At 44.4% G+C, this 18025-nt stretch overlaps 1 protein-coding gene across 13 annotated transcripts in view; it reads right to left on the minus strand.

Moving 5' to 3' along the window:
* Ryr2 (ryanodine receptor 2) overlaps window positions 1-18025 on the minus strand; it is a 591935-nt gene that overhangs the window by 177974 nt on the left and 395936 nt on the right. For 9 of the 13 annotated variants that reach the window (XM_074056802.1, XM_074056801.1, XM_074056799.1 and 6 more), the window contains exons 25-34: window positions 17085-17293; window positions 15830-16182; window positions 14159-14273; window positions 12963-13123; window positions 12537-12566; window positions 11059-11218; window positions 10634-10720; window positions 5949-6175; window positions 3165-3960; window positions 479-679 (exon numbers count right to left, since the gene is read on the minus strand). In XM_074056802.1, coding sequence (XP_073912903.1) covers window positions 479-679; window positions 3165-3960; window positions 5949-6175; window positions 10634-10720; window positions 11059-11218; window positions 12537-12566; window positions 12963-13123; window positions 14159-14273; window positions 15830-16182; window positions 17085-17293 — 2339 coding nt within the window. The remainder of the gene's footprint in view (window positions 1-478; window positions 680-3164; window positions 3961-5948; window positions 6176-10633; window positions 10721-11058; window positions 11219-12536; window positions 12567-12962; window positions 13124-14158; window positions 14274-15829; window positions 16183-17084; window positions 17294-18025) is intronic. The other 4 variants (XM_074056805.1, XM_020157460.2, XM_074056803.1 and 1 more) reach the window with 1 other exon arrangement.

Below are 18025 nucleotides of genomic sequence, written 5' to 3' on the forward strand. Positions count from 1 at the left end.
CATGTGCCCTTGGTTTTATTATACCATAAAGGAGACATGGATTTGGAGGTGAGTAATGAGACAAAGAACCACAAACAGACTGTTAAGTCTTCCAGGAAGACATTTGTTTCTTCTATGAGGATATCAAACAGAACTCATCTTCAGGAAGTCTTAAGAGCCCAGGTTTCAATCAGTGAGGGCAGTGCCAGGACAGCCAAAGAAGACCCATCTGTGGTTGGCTGCTGTGCTTATTTGCGCAATGTCAGGCTCTGGCATTCTGACTTGCTCTGAGAATCTACGGTATAATTAATAAACCCATGTTTGTTTAAACTAACCAAGTAGATTCTTTTGGTAAAACCAGAACTATTGTCTGAAACAATCTGGCTAGTTTAAACAGAACAGGAAATAAACACCCATTTATAATTTACAATTTTGCAATAGCTCGCAAATGAGCTGAAATCAAAAGTGAAAAGGAAAGACTTTCCTATCACTCTTGTACCTGTTCTTGAGGCGGTGACCTGAACTCCTTGGTTTTCCTGGCTGTGAGCGCAGCTGACATGTTCAAGGCTTGCATAACTTCATTGTATCGGAAACGCTGATTGTCTTGGAGCTTAGCTACAAAGTCATCTGAAAAGGCTACAATGGCTTCTATCCGGTGTCGGACCTGGCAGTCACAGAGGTATTGCAGCAAGAGGCACATCTAAGAAGGCAATTAAAAAAATTAATCCTGGATCTTTTACTTTTAAATGTGCTTAGTTATACATTCTTCACCCTTAAAACAGAATCTTAATTTTGTGTAGATAGCAATGTGCTCAGTCTAAATCACAATGGCAAAAATGTGTCCTTCTACTGGACCCTTACCTACCCAACCTCCTTTGCAGCCACAGGGATCATGGCCAACTGATACATAGGGGGGTTGGAGAGAGGCCTTCTGGGAAATAATTCCATCATTAGTAACAGACTAGAATGACTTTCTTTCAAAATACATGCAACTGGGTTACGTCTTAATTGTTGCAGAAGGAATGAGGTGACATGCCTCAGGATGAAAACCACAGGCTGGATCACAGGGCAGAGGACAGCACTGAGCACTGGCATGAACCCCAGAGCTACACACTGGGCATGTCCGTTAAGCAAGGGGTGGCACTCACTTACTAAATGATTAGTATTTGCCTAGGGTAAGCAAGGGGATTTTAACTGATACAGAGTGTAGGTAGAAACACGCCTATGAGAGAACACCAGGCCAGGTTAGGAAAAATTTATGTACACATAGTACTACCTGTGACATAACCACAAGATGGTGTTGCAGAGGATGTTAAAACTCTGCTGGTCACAGTCTGCAACGTAACCATTTCTGTCAACTCTCTTAGAGCATTTGCTGTCATTCTCTACAGCTGCCCCATCCTCTTTCCCCATCTCCATTTCAAGACCCAGCATAAGCACCAGCCCCTCAGGGCAGGACAAGTGCAAGCCACCTGACAAGCCCTACTCTGGACCAGCCTCTCTGTCCCCCTTGTTTCCCTCACAGCAGCCACCCTGGTGTCTCCTGCCATGGAGCCATGTGTGAGGTCACCCTGCCTGCTCCATCTTCCTTGCCCAGTGGAAATCTTACTTCTCCATCCGACCTCAGTTTAAAAGTCACCATTCCTGAGGGAACCTTCCCTCCCACTTTCTAACAGTAATCCAAAGGTTCTTCCATAACCCATTCTTTTGCTGCAGAGAATTTAATGCAGTTTAGCAAAAAGACATTTTTAAAGAAATGCTGAGCATTTCCCCCAGGGAACATGGGCTTCCAGAAGGCAGGCTCACATCTCCTTCCTTCTCTCTGCACCAAGTATACAGCTGGGATCAATGCTGACAGGGAATGAGTGAAAAGCCTGCCCATGATGTAAAAGCTGAAATGACTCTGAAGAACTGAAGACACAAAGACCTTCCCGCAGCTCGAGAGCACAAAGCCAGGCCATGCGTCCCATTCCTTAGAAACACACTGGGGGAGCAAGACCTTGTTTTGTAAGAATGAGCAAGTGTCCTAAGGTGGGCAAGAGAGGAGGTGGTGGCAAGGGGCACCTAGTGCCTCTGTTTCAGGCATCCCAACATAATGTGGGTGAGCTCTATCTGCAGACATGAGAGGGAAGAATCAAGGAGGTGGAGAATGAACAGGAGGGAGATGATCGGGAGGTAAGTTCATTTTATGAAGAACTACAGAGAGAGAGAGGGATGAGGGGGGAGAGGGGGAGACAGGTAGAAAGGGAGGGAGGGAGGAAGAGACAGAGAGAGGGAGAGAGAGAAAGAAAGAGGGGGGAGAGCAAGAGACAGGTAGACAGGAAGAGAGAGATGGGGGGAGGGCAAGAGGGGGAGAAAGGTAGAAAGGGAGTGGGGAGAGCAAAAGAAGGGGGAGAGTGCGAGACAGGTAGACAGGGAGAGAGAGGGGCAGAGAGGGGGGAGGGGGGAGGCAGGTAGAAAGGGAAGGAGGGAGGGAGAGACAGAGAGAGAGGGAGAGAGAGAAAGGAAGAGGGGGGACAGCAAGAGACAGGTAGACAGGGAGAGAGAGATAGGGGAGGGGAAGAGGGGGAGAAAGGTAGAAAGGGAAGGGAAGAAAGAAAAAGAAAGGGGTGAGAGTGAGAGACAAGTAGAAAGGGAGAGAGAGGCAGAGAGAGGGGAAGGGAGAGAAGGAAAGAGGGGGGAGAGTAAGAGACAAGTAGAAAGGGAGAGAGGCAGGTATAAAGGGAGAAAGAGAGAGGTAGAAAGGGAGAAAGAAAGAGGAGGGAAGAGAGAGAGGAGAGGGATAGACAGATAGAAAGGAAGAGATTGGGGGGACAGAGAGAGAGAGGAGAGAGACAGAGAGAGGGGAGGGGAGTGGTAGAGACAGGTAGAAAAGGAGACAGGTAGGCAGAAAGGGAGAGAGAGGAGAGAGAGGAGAACAGACAGGTAGAAAGGGAGAGATTGGGGGGGACAGAGAGATAGAAGAGAGAGACAGAGAGGGGGGAGGGGAGGGAGAGTGGGAGAGACAGGTAGAAAGAGAGGAGGTGGAAAGGGAGCAAGAGAGGAGAGAGAGGAGAACAGAGAGGTAGAAAGGGAGAGATTGGGGGAACAGAGAGAGAGAAGAGAGGGGGGAGGGGAGGGAGAGAAGAGAGAGAGGCAAATTGGAACACTTGAACACAGAAATCTAAATTGACTTTTCGGATTACCTGCAGTTTAACCGGCTCGGGTAGTTTCATCTGGAGCAGGCCCTCCTTGGGCCTCTCGCTGGCTTCTTCTTCACCTGCTCCTTCCAGCCTGGAGTCCTCCGCACTGAGCCCGTTCTCCATGTCGCCCTCCTCCTCTGGAGAGGCGGCCTCCTTGAACACTCTGGGCTCGATCAGCTGCAGGATGAGCTTCAAGTCCTCGTTGTGGAAGACGCCCATGATAAGCAGGGTATAGAAGAGCTTGATGAGAGGCACGAAGAGGAACTCGGTGGTCCCCCCGACAGGGTCCCGCGCGTGCAGACTGCCCTCCTTAACCGCCTCGGTCAGCATCTGGATGGTCTTGGCCTTCAGGATGTCCAGGGGGAACTCGGGGCTGTACTGGTAACACTCGTTGCTGATGCTCACAAAGCTGGGCGAGGAGAACTGCATCCGAGGCCGGAGGGAGGTGCTGAGGCCGATGCCGGGGAGGCCATGCTTCTTGTTCTCATCCGGGAAGAGGGTGATGCTTTTGGTCTCCTCCGTCATGGGCACGATGAACTCGTTGTTCATCATGAGCCTGGCGGTGGCATAGGAGCTGAGGTGGATGTCGATCAGCAGGTCGTAGTAGCCAGCACGCAGCAGGCCAGGCATGTACTTGCTCTCGATGGCGTACAGCAGCTGAGGCTCGTCCACGTGGCTGCACAGAGCGTGGGCCACGCGGTGGTTCCCCAGGGCGCAGACGGCTGAGTAGAGCCGCAGGGTGTGATAGTGAAACTTGAGCAACTCCTCCTGCTCTGTCAACTCTAAGATGTCAACAGACCTGTGGATGGGAACAAGGGAGTCGCAGCGAGATCAGAAATGGGCCATGAAAAGAAATACTGAATCAGAAGAGAAATCTGTGCGCACCAGAAACTTCAAAAAGTTATGGGAACAGACACTGTCTTCTCTTAGTTTTCTATGACATGGCTGCATAGAGTTTGTAAATCCCTTCTGGGTGTTTTACAAATTTTCTTCTGCACGGAATTTGAAAATTGAAAATTTTCCAACCCCAAATACATCTAGGACTTCCTTCAGCCTCCGGGGTACCTCTTTTTGACATGTGGATTTCAATCTGAACTTGGGACACCTCCTTTAAGAACACTCTTAGAAATCCAAAATCTCCTTTTATAACTGGATAACCTGGCTTGGGTCTGAGGAGCCAGAAAACTTTGCTTTTGCTGTGGGTATTACATGGTTCCCACATCTTTGCCCTATGATTAGGCTGTCAGCCTGACCGCACACAGAAGTAAGTGAAGAGCACAAATTCCACTGGCGTAAGTTACCGCCTCATGCACCCCTGGCAAAACCCAACACCTCCTGCCATCTGCTTCCCTCCCCCAGGCACGAGCAGCTCACACTATATAATCTACCTATTTAAAATACATAATTTAGGGGGTTTTATGTATTAGCGGAGTTGCACAATCATAACCAGAAACTAAGCAAGCATAGGACACTTTCACCATCCCAACAGACAACCCAGAACCATTAGCCGTCACCCCTCAGTTTCACCTCTAGCCCTAAGTAACCACTAACCCACTTTCTGTGTGTAAAGACTTGCGTGTTGTGGACTTTTCATGCAAATGGAGTCCTACAGTGCATTTTGACTAGCTTCTTCAGCTTAGTAAAATGTTTCAAGGTTCTGTTTTGTAGCATGTATCAGTACTTTATTGTTCTCAAATAATATATGCATATGCTGCATTTTAGTTATCTATTCATCAGGAGATAGACATGTGTGCTCTTCCCTCTTACTGATTATTGTAAATAATGCTTTCATGAACGTTATTTGGTTTTTGGTGGCACTGAGGTTTGAACTCAGGGCCTTGTGCTTGCTAGGCAGGCACTCTACCAATTGAGCCATGCCTCTAGCATTCAACAACATTCTTGTACAAGTTTTTGTGTGGACCTATTTTCATTTCTCTTCACTATGTACCTGGAAGTAAAATCTAGGTCACGTAGTAACTCCACTTGTATTTTTGTGAGGCCATGACAGTTTCTCAAAGCACAGGTTAAAAGGTAAAGGTTTTAAAGTCAAGTAAAAATGCCAAGCACATAAAGACACAGAAATGAACAAAGCTCCTAAAATCATTTTAAAATTACAGACTTTAAAAGACTACAGATATGTTTGTCTCTTCATGGTCAATAGCATGTTTTTACCTGGTTTGTGACTAAGTATTTTTATGGTACTTTGGTAGGCAAATCCAAAACTTCTGAGACTGAGCTCTTTATTCCAAGGCTGTTGAAATGAAATCTCTGCAATTTAATTGGCAATCCCAAGAAGAAAATGAAAGTCATAATCAAAGCCACCTTTGAGTATGATTGCACCTTATCTTACTATTGCCATTGCCCAGAGTGCAATGATTTGTTTCCTTCCCTGAAGGGGCTTGATCTCAGCTCCACACACCTAGAAAATGAAACGTTGAACTTGGTGGGCCCTCTGATTCCCTCTCTATCATCTCTCAGTTCTGTTGCATTGCTCTGCTAAGTTATCAGCCACATTGCATGTGTGCCTTATGAAACGCATTAGCTATTGTCACCTTAAAATAACACAAGATGGAATGAAAAGCCATACACTATTACGTGTCATCTTCATCCACGGTTTAATTTTTGATTAAGAAATAGACTTAAACCTGGAATATGCAAAGTAACAACTCCTTTGCCAACCACTGCCTTTCACCCTCATTTTGTTCCTCCAGCACCACCCCTGAACCCTCAGTCAGAACTCTGATTCCAAGTGTCCCAAACCAACAGTGATGGACACACAGGGCTGACCTGTTCTCCTCGGGGATGTGAAGTGACATGAACTGCAGAGGGTCCAAACATTGCACCAGCCATCCTTGGCGTTCACTTATCCGAGAGACATCTACCTTCAAAAACTGGTTGGGCATCCGACTCCACAGGACGTGTGATAAGAACTGCACGTGCAGACGTGGTGGGCACTGGGGCACAGGGTTTTTGTGCTCACTCTTGAACAGTCCCGCAGAGAGAGGCATCACATTCTTGGGGACAGGGAAGCAGAAAAAAAAAAATACATTTGTAATGTCCCTTAGGGTATCTAAAGCAATGACCACAAGTCTGCACAGGAAAGAGCTAGTGGGAGCAAGATACACCAGGAGGCAAGTGATGGCAATACAAGACATAACAGAAAGAGTTGAAAGCTCCTGAAAGAACAAGAGGAGAAATTAGGGGAAGAAAACAGCAGATGATTTAGGGCAATAGGTTTGGGATGTGTCTTTCTGGTATATATGAGATTTGTGGTCATCAATCCTGCCTGTTTCTTTACCTGGCTGGGCCCTCAGGGAAACCGGCAGACCTTTAAGATTTTCAGTAGCAAATTTCTTGACCTACATGCCACATATGCTTGGCTCTCTCTCATCTTATGTCCCCTGCCACCCTTGCTGTCCTTAACCACTTCCTCTAACCAGCTATATATATACCAGCTCAAAAGATAAACCCAGCTATCAAAGAAAATCAGTTATTTGGCATTAAGAACACAATTTATGTCCCCTCCATCTCCAACAAGCATCTTCAGCCAGCCTTAGTTCCTCTGGCCTCAGGGAAAGAAAAGTCTCCACTGTGCTCAAAGCTTATCCATTCTCTTATGATGCAGATGTCGTCTTTGCTCTCCTCTGGGACAAAAGGAAGACACTATGTCACATGTATGACCTTCACTCTCCTCCTCCAAGAGCCTTCTGGTGCATTCTCTAGGCTTCCTTGGCCTCAAGCTTTCTATTCCCTTTTATGAATGGGGAAAAACAATGCTTACTCACTGAGAACACATTGATGAACAAAGCTAACATAATTCCTGGCCTTGTGTAGCTCCCATTTTCCTTGGAAGTATAAAAAGAAAACAAAATCAAGGAGTAAATTAAATAGTGTATCAGAAGAGCTATGGGGGGGTAGGCAGAGTTGAAGAATGAGAATACAGGGTGGCAATTTTAAGTGACTATTGATCAAGATGGGCATCAATGGAAGGTGGCATAAAAAGAAAGACCAACAGCAAAGGGCCTCGTGGATGGCAGGGAGGAAATTTCGACACAGAGGACACAGTTGGTGAAGAAGACCGAGGCAGAGCCAGGGACTGGCATGGCTGCAGTGTGCAGAAGGTGGGAGAGCAGCAGGAGAGGAAGTCAAGAGAGGTGATGGGATGTCGGGCTTTTTAGGGCCTAGACATCTGGTTTTCACCCTCAAGGGACATGGGCTTCAACAGCTCTAAGCAGTGGGATGATCTGATCTGCTTTAGTTGTCAAGCAGTGAGAATCGCTCAGATTGTAGAGTGAGGAGCAAGTGGACAAGGGTGAGTTAAAACCCACGGGGAGGCTTCTGGAGTCACATGGATGAGAAACGAGGTGACAGTGATCACAGAGATGACCAGCAAGAGGTCAGTGAGGGAGGTCACAGGTGGAGGATCCATTTGGGACAGACCTGGGTGTGGGATATAAAGGAGGAAATGTGGTTTGGGGGCCTGAGTAACTAGCTCTGACACTGACATGGGGAAAACGGCAGGTCAGGCAGATTGGAGAGGGAAGGGGACCAGCAGTCCACTCTGAACATAGTCAGTTGGCACTCTCAACTGGACAGCCAGATGGAAAGGCCATATAGACCAGAAGGAGCTGAAAAACTACCTCTTCTTATGCTGTTTTTGGAATATAGATCTACACACAGGTGAGTGTGTGTATGTGTGTATGTATAACACATGTATATGTACTATGGATGTGTGTACACATACACATGACAGACATATAGCTATGTCACCTAAATACTTCCTGTGCAGTGATAATATATATACTTAGGTGACAGGTAGGCATGGATGTGGCACCTAAACTTGCTGCTCCCTTTCCCCCATGATTCACCTTTTCTTATGGCTTCTTCCACCATCTCTCTAAAGTTCTTCCAGCAGGGTCACCTGAGCCCTTCTAGTTGACACATCGCTGGCTTCCCTTAGTCTCTGGCCATCTGTGGCACCTGCAGTCTGTGAGTGGACACTTGGCTTCTGATCCCTCCTCACATGCTGCCTGCAGCTCCCCTGGGATCCTGGTGGCTGTGTCCTCAGTGTCTCTCATGGGTTCTCTCTCAACTGACTCAACCAGGCTGTCTGCTCACTCTTCCTCTCCCACTCTAGTTGCCCTCAGACAATTCATCCACCCTCAGATATGAGTGACACTTGATTTCTGGATGACTAAAATCTTAATTTCCAACACAGCTCTCCTTTTCTTCAGGACAAGTGTAGCTACACATGAATTATGCATATGCATTTTATATAATATATATAAATTTACTGAGCAAATGCTATGTGTAATGGGTGGATTGAGATTTTCAGTTATGTTATTTTTTTGATGGTACTCAGGTTTGAACTCAGGGCTGTGAGTTTTCTAGATAGACTTTCCATCATTTGAGCCATGTGCCCAGCCTTGTCTTGCTCTTAGTTATTTTCCAGATACAGTCTCATACTTTTTGCCCAGGGTCAGCCTTGGACAGGGACGCTCCTACCTGTGCCTCTCACATAGCTAGGATTACACAGGAACATACCACCACACCCAGTTGTGTCTTGGGATCAGAGTCTTGCTAACATTTTGCCTGGGCTGGTCTTGAACTGTGACCCTTCTGATCTTTGCCTCCCAAGTAGCTGGGATTATAGATATGCACCACTATACTTGGCCAGATTTTCAGTTATAGTTTTTGAACTCCAAAAAAGAGATACTATGAACTCTATTTTACAAAGACAAAAACTATGCTCATATATATTAAGAAGCATATCCAAGGTCACTGAGCCAGTCTGAAAATGCTATCTACCGTGATCACCCTGACATGTCCCTGGTCCTTCAACTTCACAACTACAAAATTAAGTTGCTCTGAATTTCAAGAAGCTCTTGTAGCTGTGGCATTAGCACTCCAGTCAGAATGACCATTGTCAAGAAAACAACACCAACAATGGCTGGCAAAGATTGGGGGAGAAAAAGAACCCCCACTCACTGCAGGTGGGAATGTAAATTAGTGCAGCCTCTATGAAAAGCAGTGCAGAGGTTCCACAAAACACTAAAAACAGACCTACTGTATGATCCTACTGTATCACTCCTGGGTATAACTCCAAAGAAATCAAAGTCAGCATACAAGAGAGGAACCTACACACCTACCGTGTGTATTGCAGCACTATTCACAACAGCCAAGCAATGGAATCAGCCAAGTGACCACCAATGGATGAGTGGATAAAGAAATCGTGTGTGTGTGTGTGTGTGTGTGTGTGTGTGTGTGTGTGTAATGCAGTATTATCCTTCCTTAAAAATGGATGAACTGAAATCATTTGCAGGGAAATAGATAGAGCTTGACACCACCATGCTACGTGAAATAAGCCAGACTGAGCAAGACAAGTATCATGTGTTCTCTCTCACATGCAGAATCTAGACCTAAAAGCAAACAGACAGAAAGACAGACAGACAAAAAAGACATGAGTGAATCAGGGGGACTATTTGTGGGGAGGACCAGTGGGATGGGGTGGAGAGGAACCAGAGAGGGTAATGGGGGCAAATATGATCCAAGTGTACTGTATTTAGGGATGAAAGGTCATTATAAGGTCTGTTATTTTGTAAAATTAAAAATTCTAACTCATTAAAAACTTAAATTAATCCTTGCTTCCAGTACCTGAATCTAATTAACGGACATGTCCTATTAATCCAATTCATTGTCAGATCCTGACTTTCTTCCCTCTTTCCCATCACCATCATCCACAGCATCAGGCCATCAGCACCGCTTGTACCGCCTGCTCTGATTGCCCATCTCCACATCGCTACATATTTTTCCAAAAGCAGTTTCATTACATTCAATGCCCTTCTTCAAATATTTAAGAACTGCCCCCATCTATGTGCTAAACGCTAGCTTCTAAGCACCAATCTGGCTTTGGCTACATCCTGGGAGGCATCCTCTGTCAAGGTCACATGAAATTATTTACCCACTCTTACTTCTTCTTTCTCCTTCCCTATGACAAGAACAACTCCCCCTAATAAATGCACCTCAAGAACCCCAACTGAGCAGGTCTTCTTTCAGATCACCCTGCTCTAAGTTTCAGATCCCCCTTCTCTCCCCCACACCCATCTTAGTTGTTCTCCATTTGTGTTTCCAGAGCCCTTCACAAGTGCCACTATTCTAAGTGTCATGGTTTCAAGTCTTTACAACTATCTACCAGCTCACTTGTGAGTTCGATGATTACTATGCTGTGTGTAGACTGGCAGTTTTATTCTGTGTAAGCCTAGTTTTATTGAATAACATATATAAAATAATTAGAGACTATATAAAGATAATCAGAGAAAATGACATGAAAGAATCTCAAACATGACAACATTCCTTTAAAGAATGGCACTGACCCATGTCAGTGTAAATAAAACACCAAATCCACTAAAAGGTGCATGCCAGGCCCTACAGAAAATAATAGAAACCCAACACAAGGAATGAGTCTTCCTCACCTTTATTCTTCCCAACTCAAACTGGAAAACATTGGGACTTGTAGCTTGCGCAAACACTGCAGGAAACAATTTTGTACTTGGCTCCACCTTAAATAAAGGAATGCATTTAGTCATGTTAGTAAACAAAGAAACAATATTTTCATTATAGCAACTAAGGAACACTTTACACAAGGAGACCAGAGACTTTTCTTTCCTCGTCTTCTAATACTTAGGTGGAGAAATGACCGAAGGGGTGCACATCACTGGGGAAGTGAGTGCTTCACTCCAAAAGGTTTTGGCACGGTGGATACTGAACAGAAGCAAGCATTAACTCATTTCTGCTTCTACTTTCTCGCCTTCGTTTTGGTCTTACAGGAAGCGCTCCCCTTTGTGGGGAGGAAAGGCTTTATTCCAAGAACCCTGAGGCCATCCGGGCGGACAGGTACCTGGTAGTATGTGCTGAGCTCCTTGCCGTTGGCAATGAACGTGAGCAGCCCGCTAGCAGCATCCACCACGCAGCCGATCTCCAGCCCGTTGTTGTTGCGTCCTTGCCCGGGGCTCATGCTCTCGCCTGCACTCACCATATAGCAGTTGCTGCGTTTGATACTAAATCGCAAAAAACAACAGATTTTTATCTTTGCACGAGCACAGGGAGGAGAGAGAGCGTGTGTCTTGCAAACTAAGCCTAAATGTGCTGCGCAAGCGACAAGCTCATGCTGCGATGGAGAGGTGCGCGATGGCCGAGTCTGGCGGAGCAAACACATCTCCTCTGACTGCAGGGACGTTCTGGATCGGGTCTGACACGTCTCCAAATTTCACACCTCATGGAGCCCGGAGCCCGGAGCCCGGCCAATGGGCTGGAACCAAGTAAGAACTGTCCTGCACCTTCTCTCCAAAAAAACTCAAACCAAACTGGACCTTTATCTGAGGTTCAAAAAAGTTCAACTGCGTAATCATCATCTGAATTTGAATTTCCAAATCGCTTTTGTTTTCACCACTTGTCTGGGATGAGAAACGTTCATTTGCAAACAGTATCAAAGTCCTTAGGCAAATTATCTATGAGGTATCAGCCATACAGTGTATTTAAATTTTGGCTACATTTTAATTAAATGGTGCTCCTTTGTGGACAATTTTTGATGATCTTTGATGAGAGACAGTTATCTGGAATATGCACAAAATCAGTGATGCTAACAAAACTCCACCTGATTCTCACCTTTACCAAAACCTTTCTGAAAGATGGAAACAAAGCTAAGGACTTTCAGCTTCCTCTCCTTCTCTTCTCTCTACACCCTTCGCTCGCACTGGGCTGTGCTGCAGACAATTAACAAGACCAGCAAAGAAAGGCCAAAAAGCAGACAAGCAGGAGGAAAGAACAGAAATTCTGTTTGGAATGCTCAAAGGCAGGCTGGTTTGTTCGCACTAGGCACATACGACTCAAGGTCTTTACTTCTATTTCCTGCACCCAAATTGTCTGTCTGTTACCCCGTACCTACTCTGAGGATTTTGGTTTTTTTATTTTGTTGCCAGCTCTGAAAACTGAATGCACCCCCTAGAATATCCTAGACACACAGGTTTGGGGTCCCATCAGCTCAAAGCGCTCGTCCTGGGAGACCACTGCTAGGTTCCTGTCTCAAGTGCTAAGTCCATCCCTGTTACAACCTAAGAGCAGAACAGAAGGTTTCCCAGTCACCAAAAAGGATGGTGCAGGTAGAGAAGGAAAAGCAACATTCTGGAGGACTCATTCTGAGATCTGTCACAGCAGATCAGAGGATGCATTGGCACAAAAGATAGAAGCAAATGGTCAGATCTTCCCTTGTCTTATTCTGCAAGGAAGATAGCCTTCTTCACTTTTTTGAAGGTTTGGTTTGAGTTTGGTTTGTTTTACAAATGGAAAAGGATGGCACAGAAAGTGTAAGTGACTTACCCAAAGCCACACAGCGAGTCAATGGCAAAGCTGAGGAAAGAACCCACTACTCCTCAGTCCAAGTTCAAAGGTGTCCACCTGGTCTAAACTACCAGCCCGCTCTGTCTTCACACTACTGTCCCCACCACAGCCAGCTCCCGAGATTCTACATTCACCCATCTCTCATTCCCAAAAACAAAGGCTAAGTATTGGTCACTCGAGTCATTAGTCATGTCACCTGATCAATACGTGATTAATACACGTTTTCTGCTCTGCACACACTTAGATTCCTTGCTGGTTTGCAGGAGTGACAAAAAAGGACATTGACATCAATGGCTTCATTTTATTGTTCTATAAATGAAAATATCCAAGAAACACAAGTACCTAGATTTAACCAATATTTTTTTTCCAGAGGTCATTCCTGTAAGAAACTGAGGATAAACCAACCTTTCATGCACTTTTCCTTTTTCATCTCCTAGAGTAACGGTCACTGTCCGGACCCTGTCCAAGTCAAAGCCTGTGTCATACTGATGGAAATCGGATGTGATCCAGCCCACCCAGACATTTGCAGGTTCTTGACCAGGGAAGATTCTCACTGAGTAATAGTACTGTCGAGAGAGCGAAACCAGGTGTTGGCAAAGTCAAGCAAAACCTTGATCTGCAACATCAACTGTTGTCTGAGCCTGTATATTATCCAATGATGTATTTCTTCATTTAAAATTATTTGGCTGAATTAAAATGTTATCAGTACAAGTGACTGATGAGAAGTAAATATTTTACTCCAGAAGTCCTGAATTAAATCAGAATAAACATGCTAAATGATTTTGATGAGTTACATGTATGCATGTATGTATGAAGTACATGTAACAGGATACACAATAAAAGCACCAATCCATCAAGCAGGTACACTTTAAATTCTTCCAGCTTGTGCACACACACTAATCTAAACTAGAGTTTTTATGCCTGCCACCAACATCTTTGCAAAGACTTAGCCTCTCCTATCTCTGACAGATAACATTTTGACACCTTAAAATCACTTTGAAATATTTCAGATCTAAGATGGGAACATCAAACTCAAACACGGGATGACTCTATAACAGATACAAGTATATATATTTTTCCATTTGGCATTTCAGGAAAACTAGTTTTGAAAACTTAAAATGGCAGAGAGTAAAACTTGACCTCTTCCATGGTGTGATAAATAATCATCTTAGAGACACTTCACTGAGATGAAATAAGTTCCATGCACTTGGGAAATTAATATGTAATCAACAAACAGGATGGCAGAATCTTCATTATAGGTGCCACTAAGGATATTTTCCCTAAGAGAGCTCTCTTATTACATAATTGACATCACAGTAGAAACTTCTTTTATAATATTTTTCATCCCAAAAATACATTTAAAAGTATAAACAACTGGTTATATTAAGATTGTTGCTCAGTTGAGTGTGCTGGCACAAGCCTGTAATCCCCAGCACTAAGGCACTAGGAAGGCTAAGGCAAGAGGACAGAGAGAACAAGGCTATCTTAGGCTGCATGGTGAGACCATGTCTCCAAAGTGGGGGGAATTCTAATGAACCAAAGTACACTATGTGAAGTGGAAACCACAATAATCAACAGCAAGCACATCTGTGGCCTCGTACCGTGGACGTCTGCATCAGGCAGTCATAGTCGTCCCGATCGTCTGCCAGGACATCTTCCGTGAGCCTTGCGGAATGGCTTGTGCTGTAATCTGGCTTTGTTCTTCTAAGTAGAAATCTGAAATATGGCAGAGGATCAGGACTGACGAGCATAAAGTGACGGAGTGCTCTTCAACCTGCGCAGTTTTGCCCCCTAAGTAACATGTGAGAAGATACACAGGCATTTTGGGCTGTCACACTAGGGGGATGGAGTACTGGCCCCTGTGGAGGGAGGCCAGGGATGCTGTGCAACAGCCTTCAGTGTCCAGCACGGTGCCCTACAACAACAAATGGTTTGACGGCTCTTGACCTCAGTCCACAGTGCTGAGTGTTTCTCGGTGAAACCCTGACTTGGTGTAAGAAAGGCTGCTACTATTCACAATAGCCAAGTTATGGAAACAGCCAAGATGCCCCACCACTGACGAATAGATTAAGAAAATGTGGTATCTATACACAATGGAATTTTATGCAGCCATGAAGAAGAACGAAATGTTATCATTCACTGGTAAATGGATGGAATTGGAGAACATCATTCTGAGTGAGGTTAGCCTGGCCCAAAAGACCAAAAATCATATGTTCTCCCTCATATGTGGACATGAGATCAAGGGCAAACACAACAAGGGGATTGGACTATGAGCACATGATAAAAGCGAGAGCACACAAGGGAGGGGTGAGGATAGGTAAGACACCTAAAAAACTAGCTAGCATTTGTTGCCCTTAATGCAGAGAAACTAAAGCAGATACCTTAAAGCAACTGAGGCCAATAGGAAAAGGGGACCAGGAACTAGAGAAAAGGTTAGATCAAAAAGAATTAACCTAGAAGGTAACACACACACACAGGAAATCAATGTGAGTCAACTCCCTGTATAGCTATCCTTATCTCAACCAGCAAAAACCCTTGTTCCTTCCTATTATTGCTTATACTCTCTCTTCAACAAAATTAGAAATAAGGGCAAAATAGTTTCTGCTGGGTATTGAGGGTGTGGCGGGGGAGAGGGAGGGGGCGGAGTGGGTGGTAAGGGAGGGGGTGGGGGTAGGGGGGAGAAATGACCCAAGCATTGTATGCACATATCAATAATAAAACAATTAAAAAAAAGATGCATATTCACATTTGAAAGAATGCATTCTGGCTACAAAAGAAAACACAACAAATTGTCATAAACTGTTATGTTTCCAGTTTCTTAAATGTGTGATAATCTAATTAACTTAAGTAAAAGGTACTAAGATGATTTCAACTGATGATAAAACATTGATGCCTGCAAACATGAATAAATGTCTTTCAGCCATGAAAAAAAAAAAAAAAGAAAGGCTGCTAAAATAACGTGCCTTCCTGACCGTAAAAATAATATTTACAGGCGACACTTCTTTTAAGTTTCAACCAAGAATGGAAATGGGGAATCTTAAGGAGTGACTCTTGGGATAGACTACAACTGTGCTAACAAATTAGAAGATCATTAGGTTGCTTTATCAGCTCCTGTAAAATCTTTTGCAGAGAGAGAGAGAGAGAGAGAGAGAGAGAAAATATGAAAAAGACCAACAATAACAATGAGGAGGAGGAATCTAGGGAACCTGTTTACTATAATTCCTCCCACACGATAACTACACATTTAAAATCACATTGCATCTGCTAATAACCTTTGTTTCAGGCGAGAGGGCTTTTCCTGAGCGTAATCTTTGTGGTTATTAAACTCTGGCTTTGTGGCTTCTTTGTCTTTGTCAATGCGGTCAGGCACCAGATGACCATGAGCTGTCTTCATCAGAACCTCAAAGTCGGAATCTGCATCGTAATCCTCCAAGTCACTCTTGGGCCCAAAGAGACCAGCGCCCGGTAGCCCTCCAGGCACTGTCTTGGAGAAGACCTCTGCGCACTCAATGGGCATGCTCAGACGGTAAAACATGATGTCACTGCTGCTGTTCTGAGAACCAAAGGACTTCTGAGTGACCTTCAGGCATGGGGAGCTGTCTATGGTGCCGTCTATTCTGGTCACCTAGCAAACGAAGCAAAAGTTCACACTTTAATCACCTCTGTTGATTATCTGCTCCTAAATATGACTAATGCATGTTCCAGAAGCTCAAATATGACCCTCCCCCCAACCCCCCACACACACAGGAGCATTTTGTCAGAGGTGAGTATGGAGCACTGTGTTATGGACATATAGTTAGCCCTACCTACCTGGCATTCTGCACATGTGATTCAACCAATCACCCTGGGAACACATGCAAAACATGTGTTTGTATTGAATAGGACTAGATTTTTTTCTTGTCATTATTCCCTAAATAATATATAGTGTAACAACTATTTGCATAGTGCCTCAATTGCATTGGAAAGGAGAGGTAGCATAGAGATGGGATGCAAGAACAGGTTCTAAACAAATGCTGTGTCATTTTGTGTAAGGGACTTGAGCATCTGTGGATTCTGGCACCCATGGCAGGCCTGGAGTCAATTCCTTGTGGAGAACTTCAGGACAACTGTATCCACAGAGTTCTGCTCCTAACTCTAAAAACGGTTTGGGAAATTCATGTCACAGTTGTACACATTCAGATTCAGCCAGCATTGCATTCACCTGTATAAAAAGTGTGATGGCTTATCACGGTTGTCATCCTGACTGGATTGAGAGATGCCTAGGGTTGAGTGAAGCTCCCCTCCGCATGGGTCTGGGGCTATTTCCAGGGACTGTTAGATCATGAAGGCTCTGAGCTAAGGAATGGTTTAATCCATTGATGAATTCAAAATCTGAACAGAGTATTGGGAAGTCTTTGTTGCAGATTCTGCTGCTATAAACACACCACCATCACCATCCTGAGTAAGTAACAGTAATTGTCCAAACAGGAACAAAAGCTACTCTACTCCTGGTTTTGGAAAGGGTCTGGGTTTTAAAGAAAAGCAAACCTCAATATGTTCGTGATTTGATGGGACCTGGAGGAACTGAGGAAGCCTCTTGCTCAGCCACATGGTGATGTCTCTGTTTGTATTAACGGCAAATGGCTCATAGCCCTCTTGTAAGCCACAAATAGTGAAGTATTTCAGGGTGCTGACATCCTTTCCGAAATTCATCCTGCCCACCTGTGCCACGCCAAGACTACATACAGGTATGAATCCTGGGAAGAAGAAAGAAATCACAATATTCAGTGTAGTCAGTAGGAGATCCTGCATATTGGTCCAGGACTCTGAGAAATCTATCACCCTAGGATGATGACGGTACTGTGATGTAGAGAACCCAGTATTTGATCTTGATCTCACAGCTTATTAATTGTGGGCCCCTTCTATTATCTAGGTTATTCTACAAAATGAGACCACTAAGCCAGCCATATCTGGTCCTCTATGCATCTTACAGTGTCCCCCAGAAAGACCCCACTTGACAGGCCCTTGCCTTCAATCTCTTGTGAAGGACAGTGAGAAAGACTTAAGTGCTGAAGGAGTAGTTTCCTTTGGCTTGCTGTTAAAACAGTGAAAGACCTTCATATGTGGAAACACCAGACACAGCCTACGTGAAGACTTCCTCATTCGTGACTCAAGGAAAGAAACATTTAAGTGGTTTCCATACACTGAGAGCCACATTGGTTCTTTGAAGAGAACTTTGCCTCTTTTATTTCTGGGGTAAATTCAGGCTAAGCATGGAAAAATATACATGTATATGTATAGATACAATATATTTCTATATAATTATGTATTACACATATAAAGTTAGATATACATATATGTGTGCATTTACACAACAGCAACGATCAATGGGGCAAAAACAAATAAAATGTTTCATAAGTTAGTCTAATGTATGGCTAAGTCAACAAATGTTCCCACTACCGAATAAGGAGGGGAAATTATGTTAACTC

Source organism: Castor canadensis, chromosome 15 (genome assembly GCF_047511655.1).
Source record: "Castor canadensis chromosome 15, mCasCan1.hap1v2, whole genome shotgun sequence".
NCBI classification, from domain to species: Eukaryota; Metazoa; Chordata; class Mammalia; order Rodentia; family Castoridae; genus Castor; species Castor canadensis.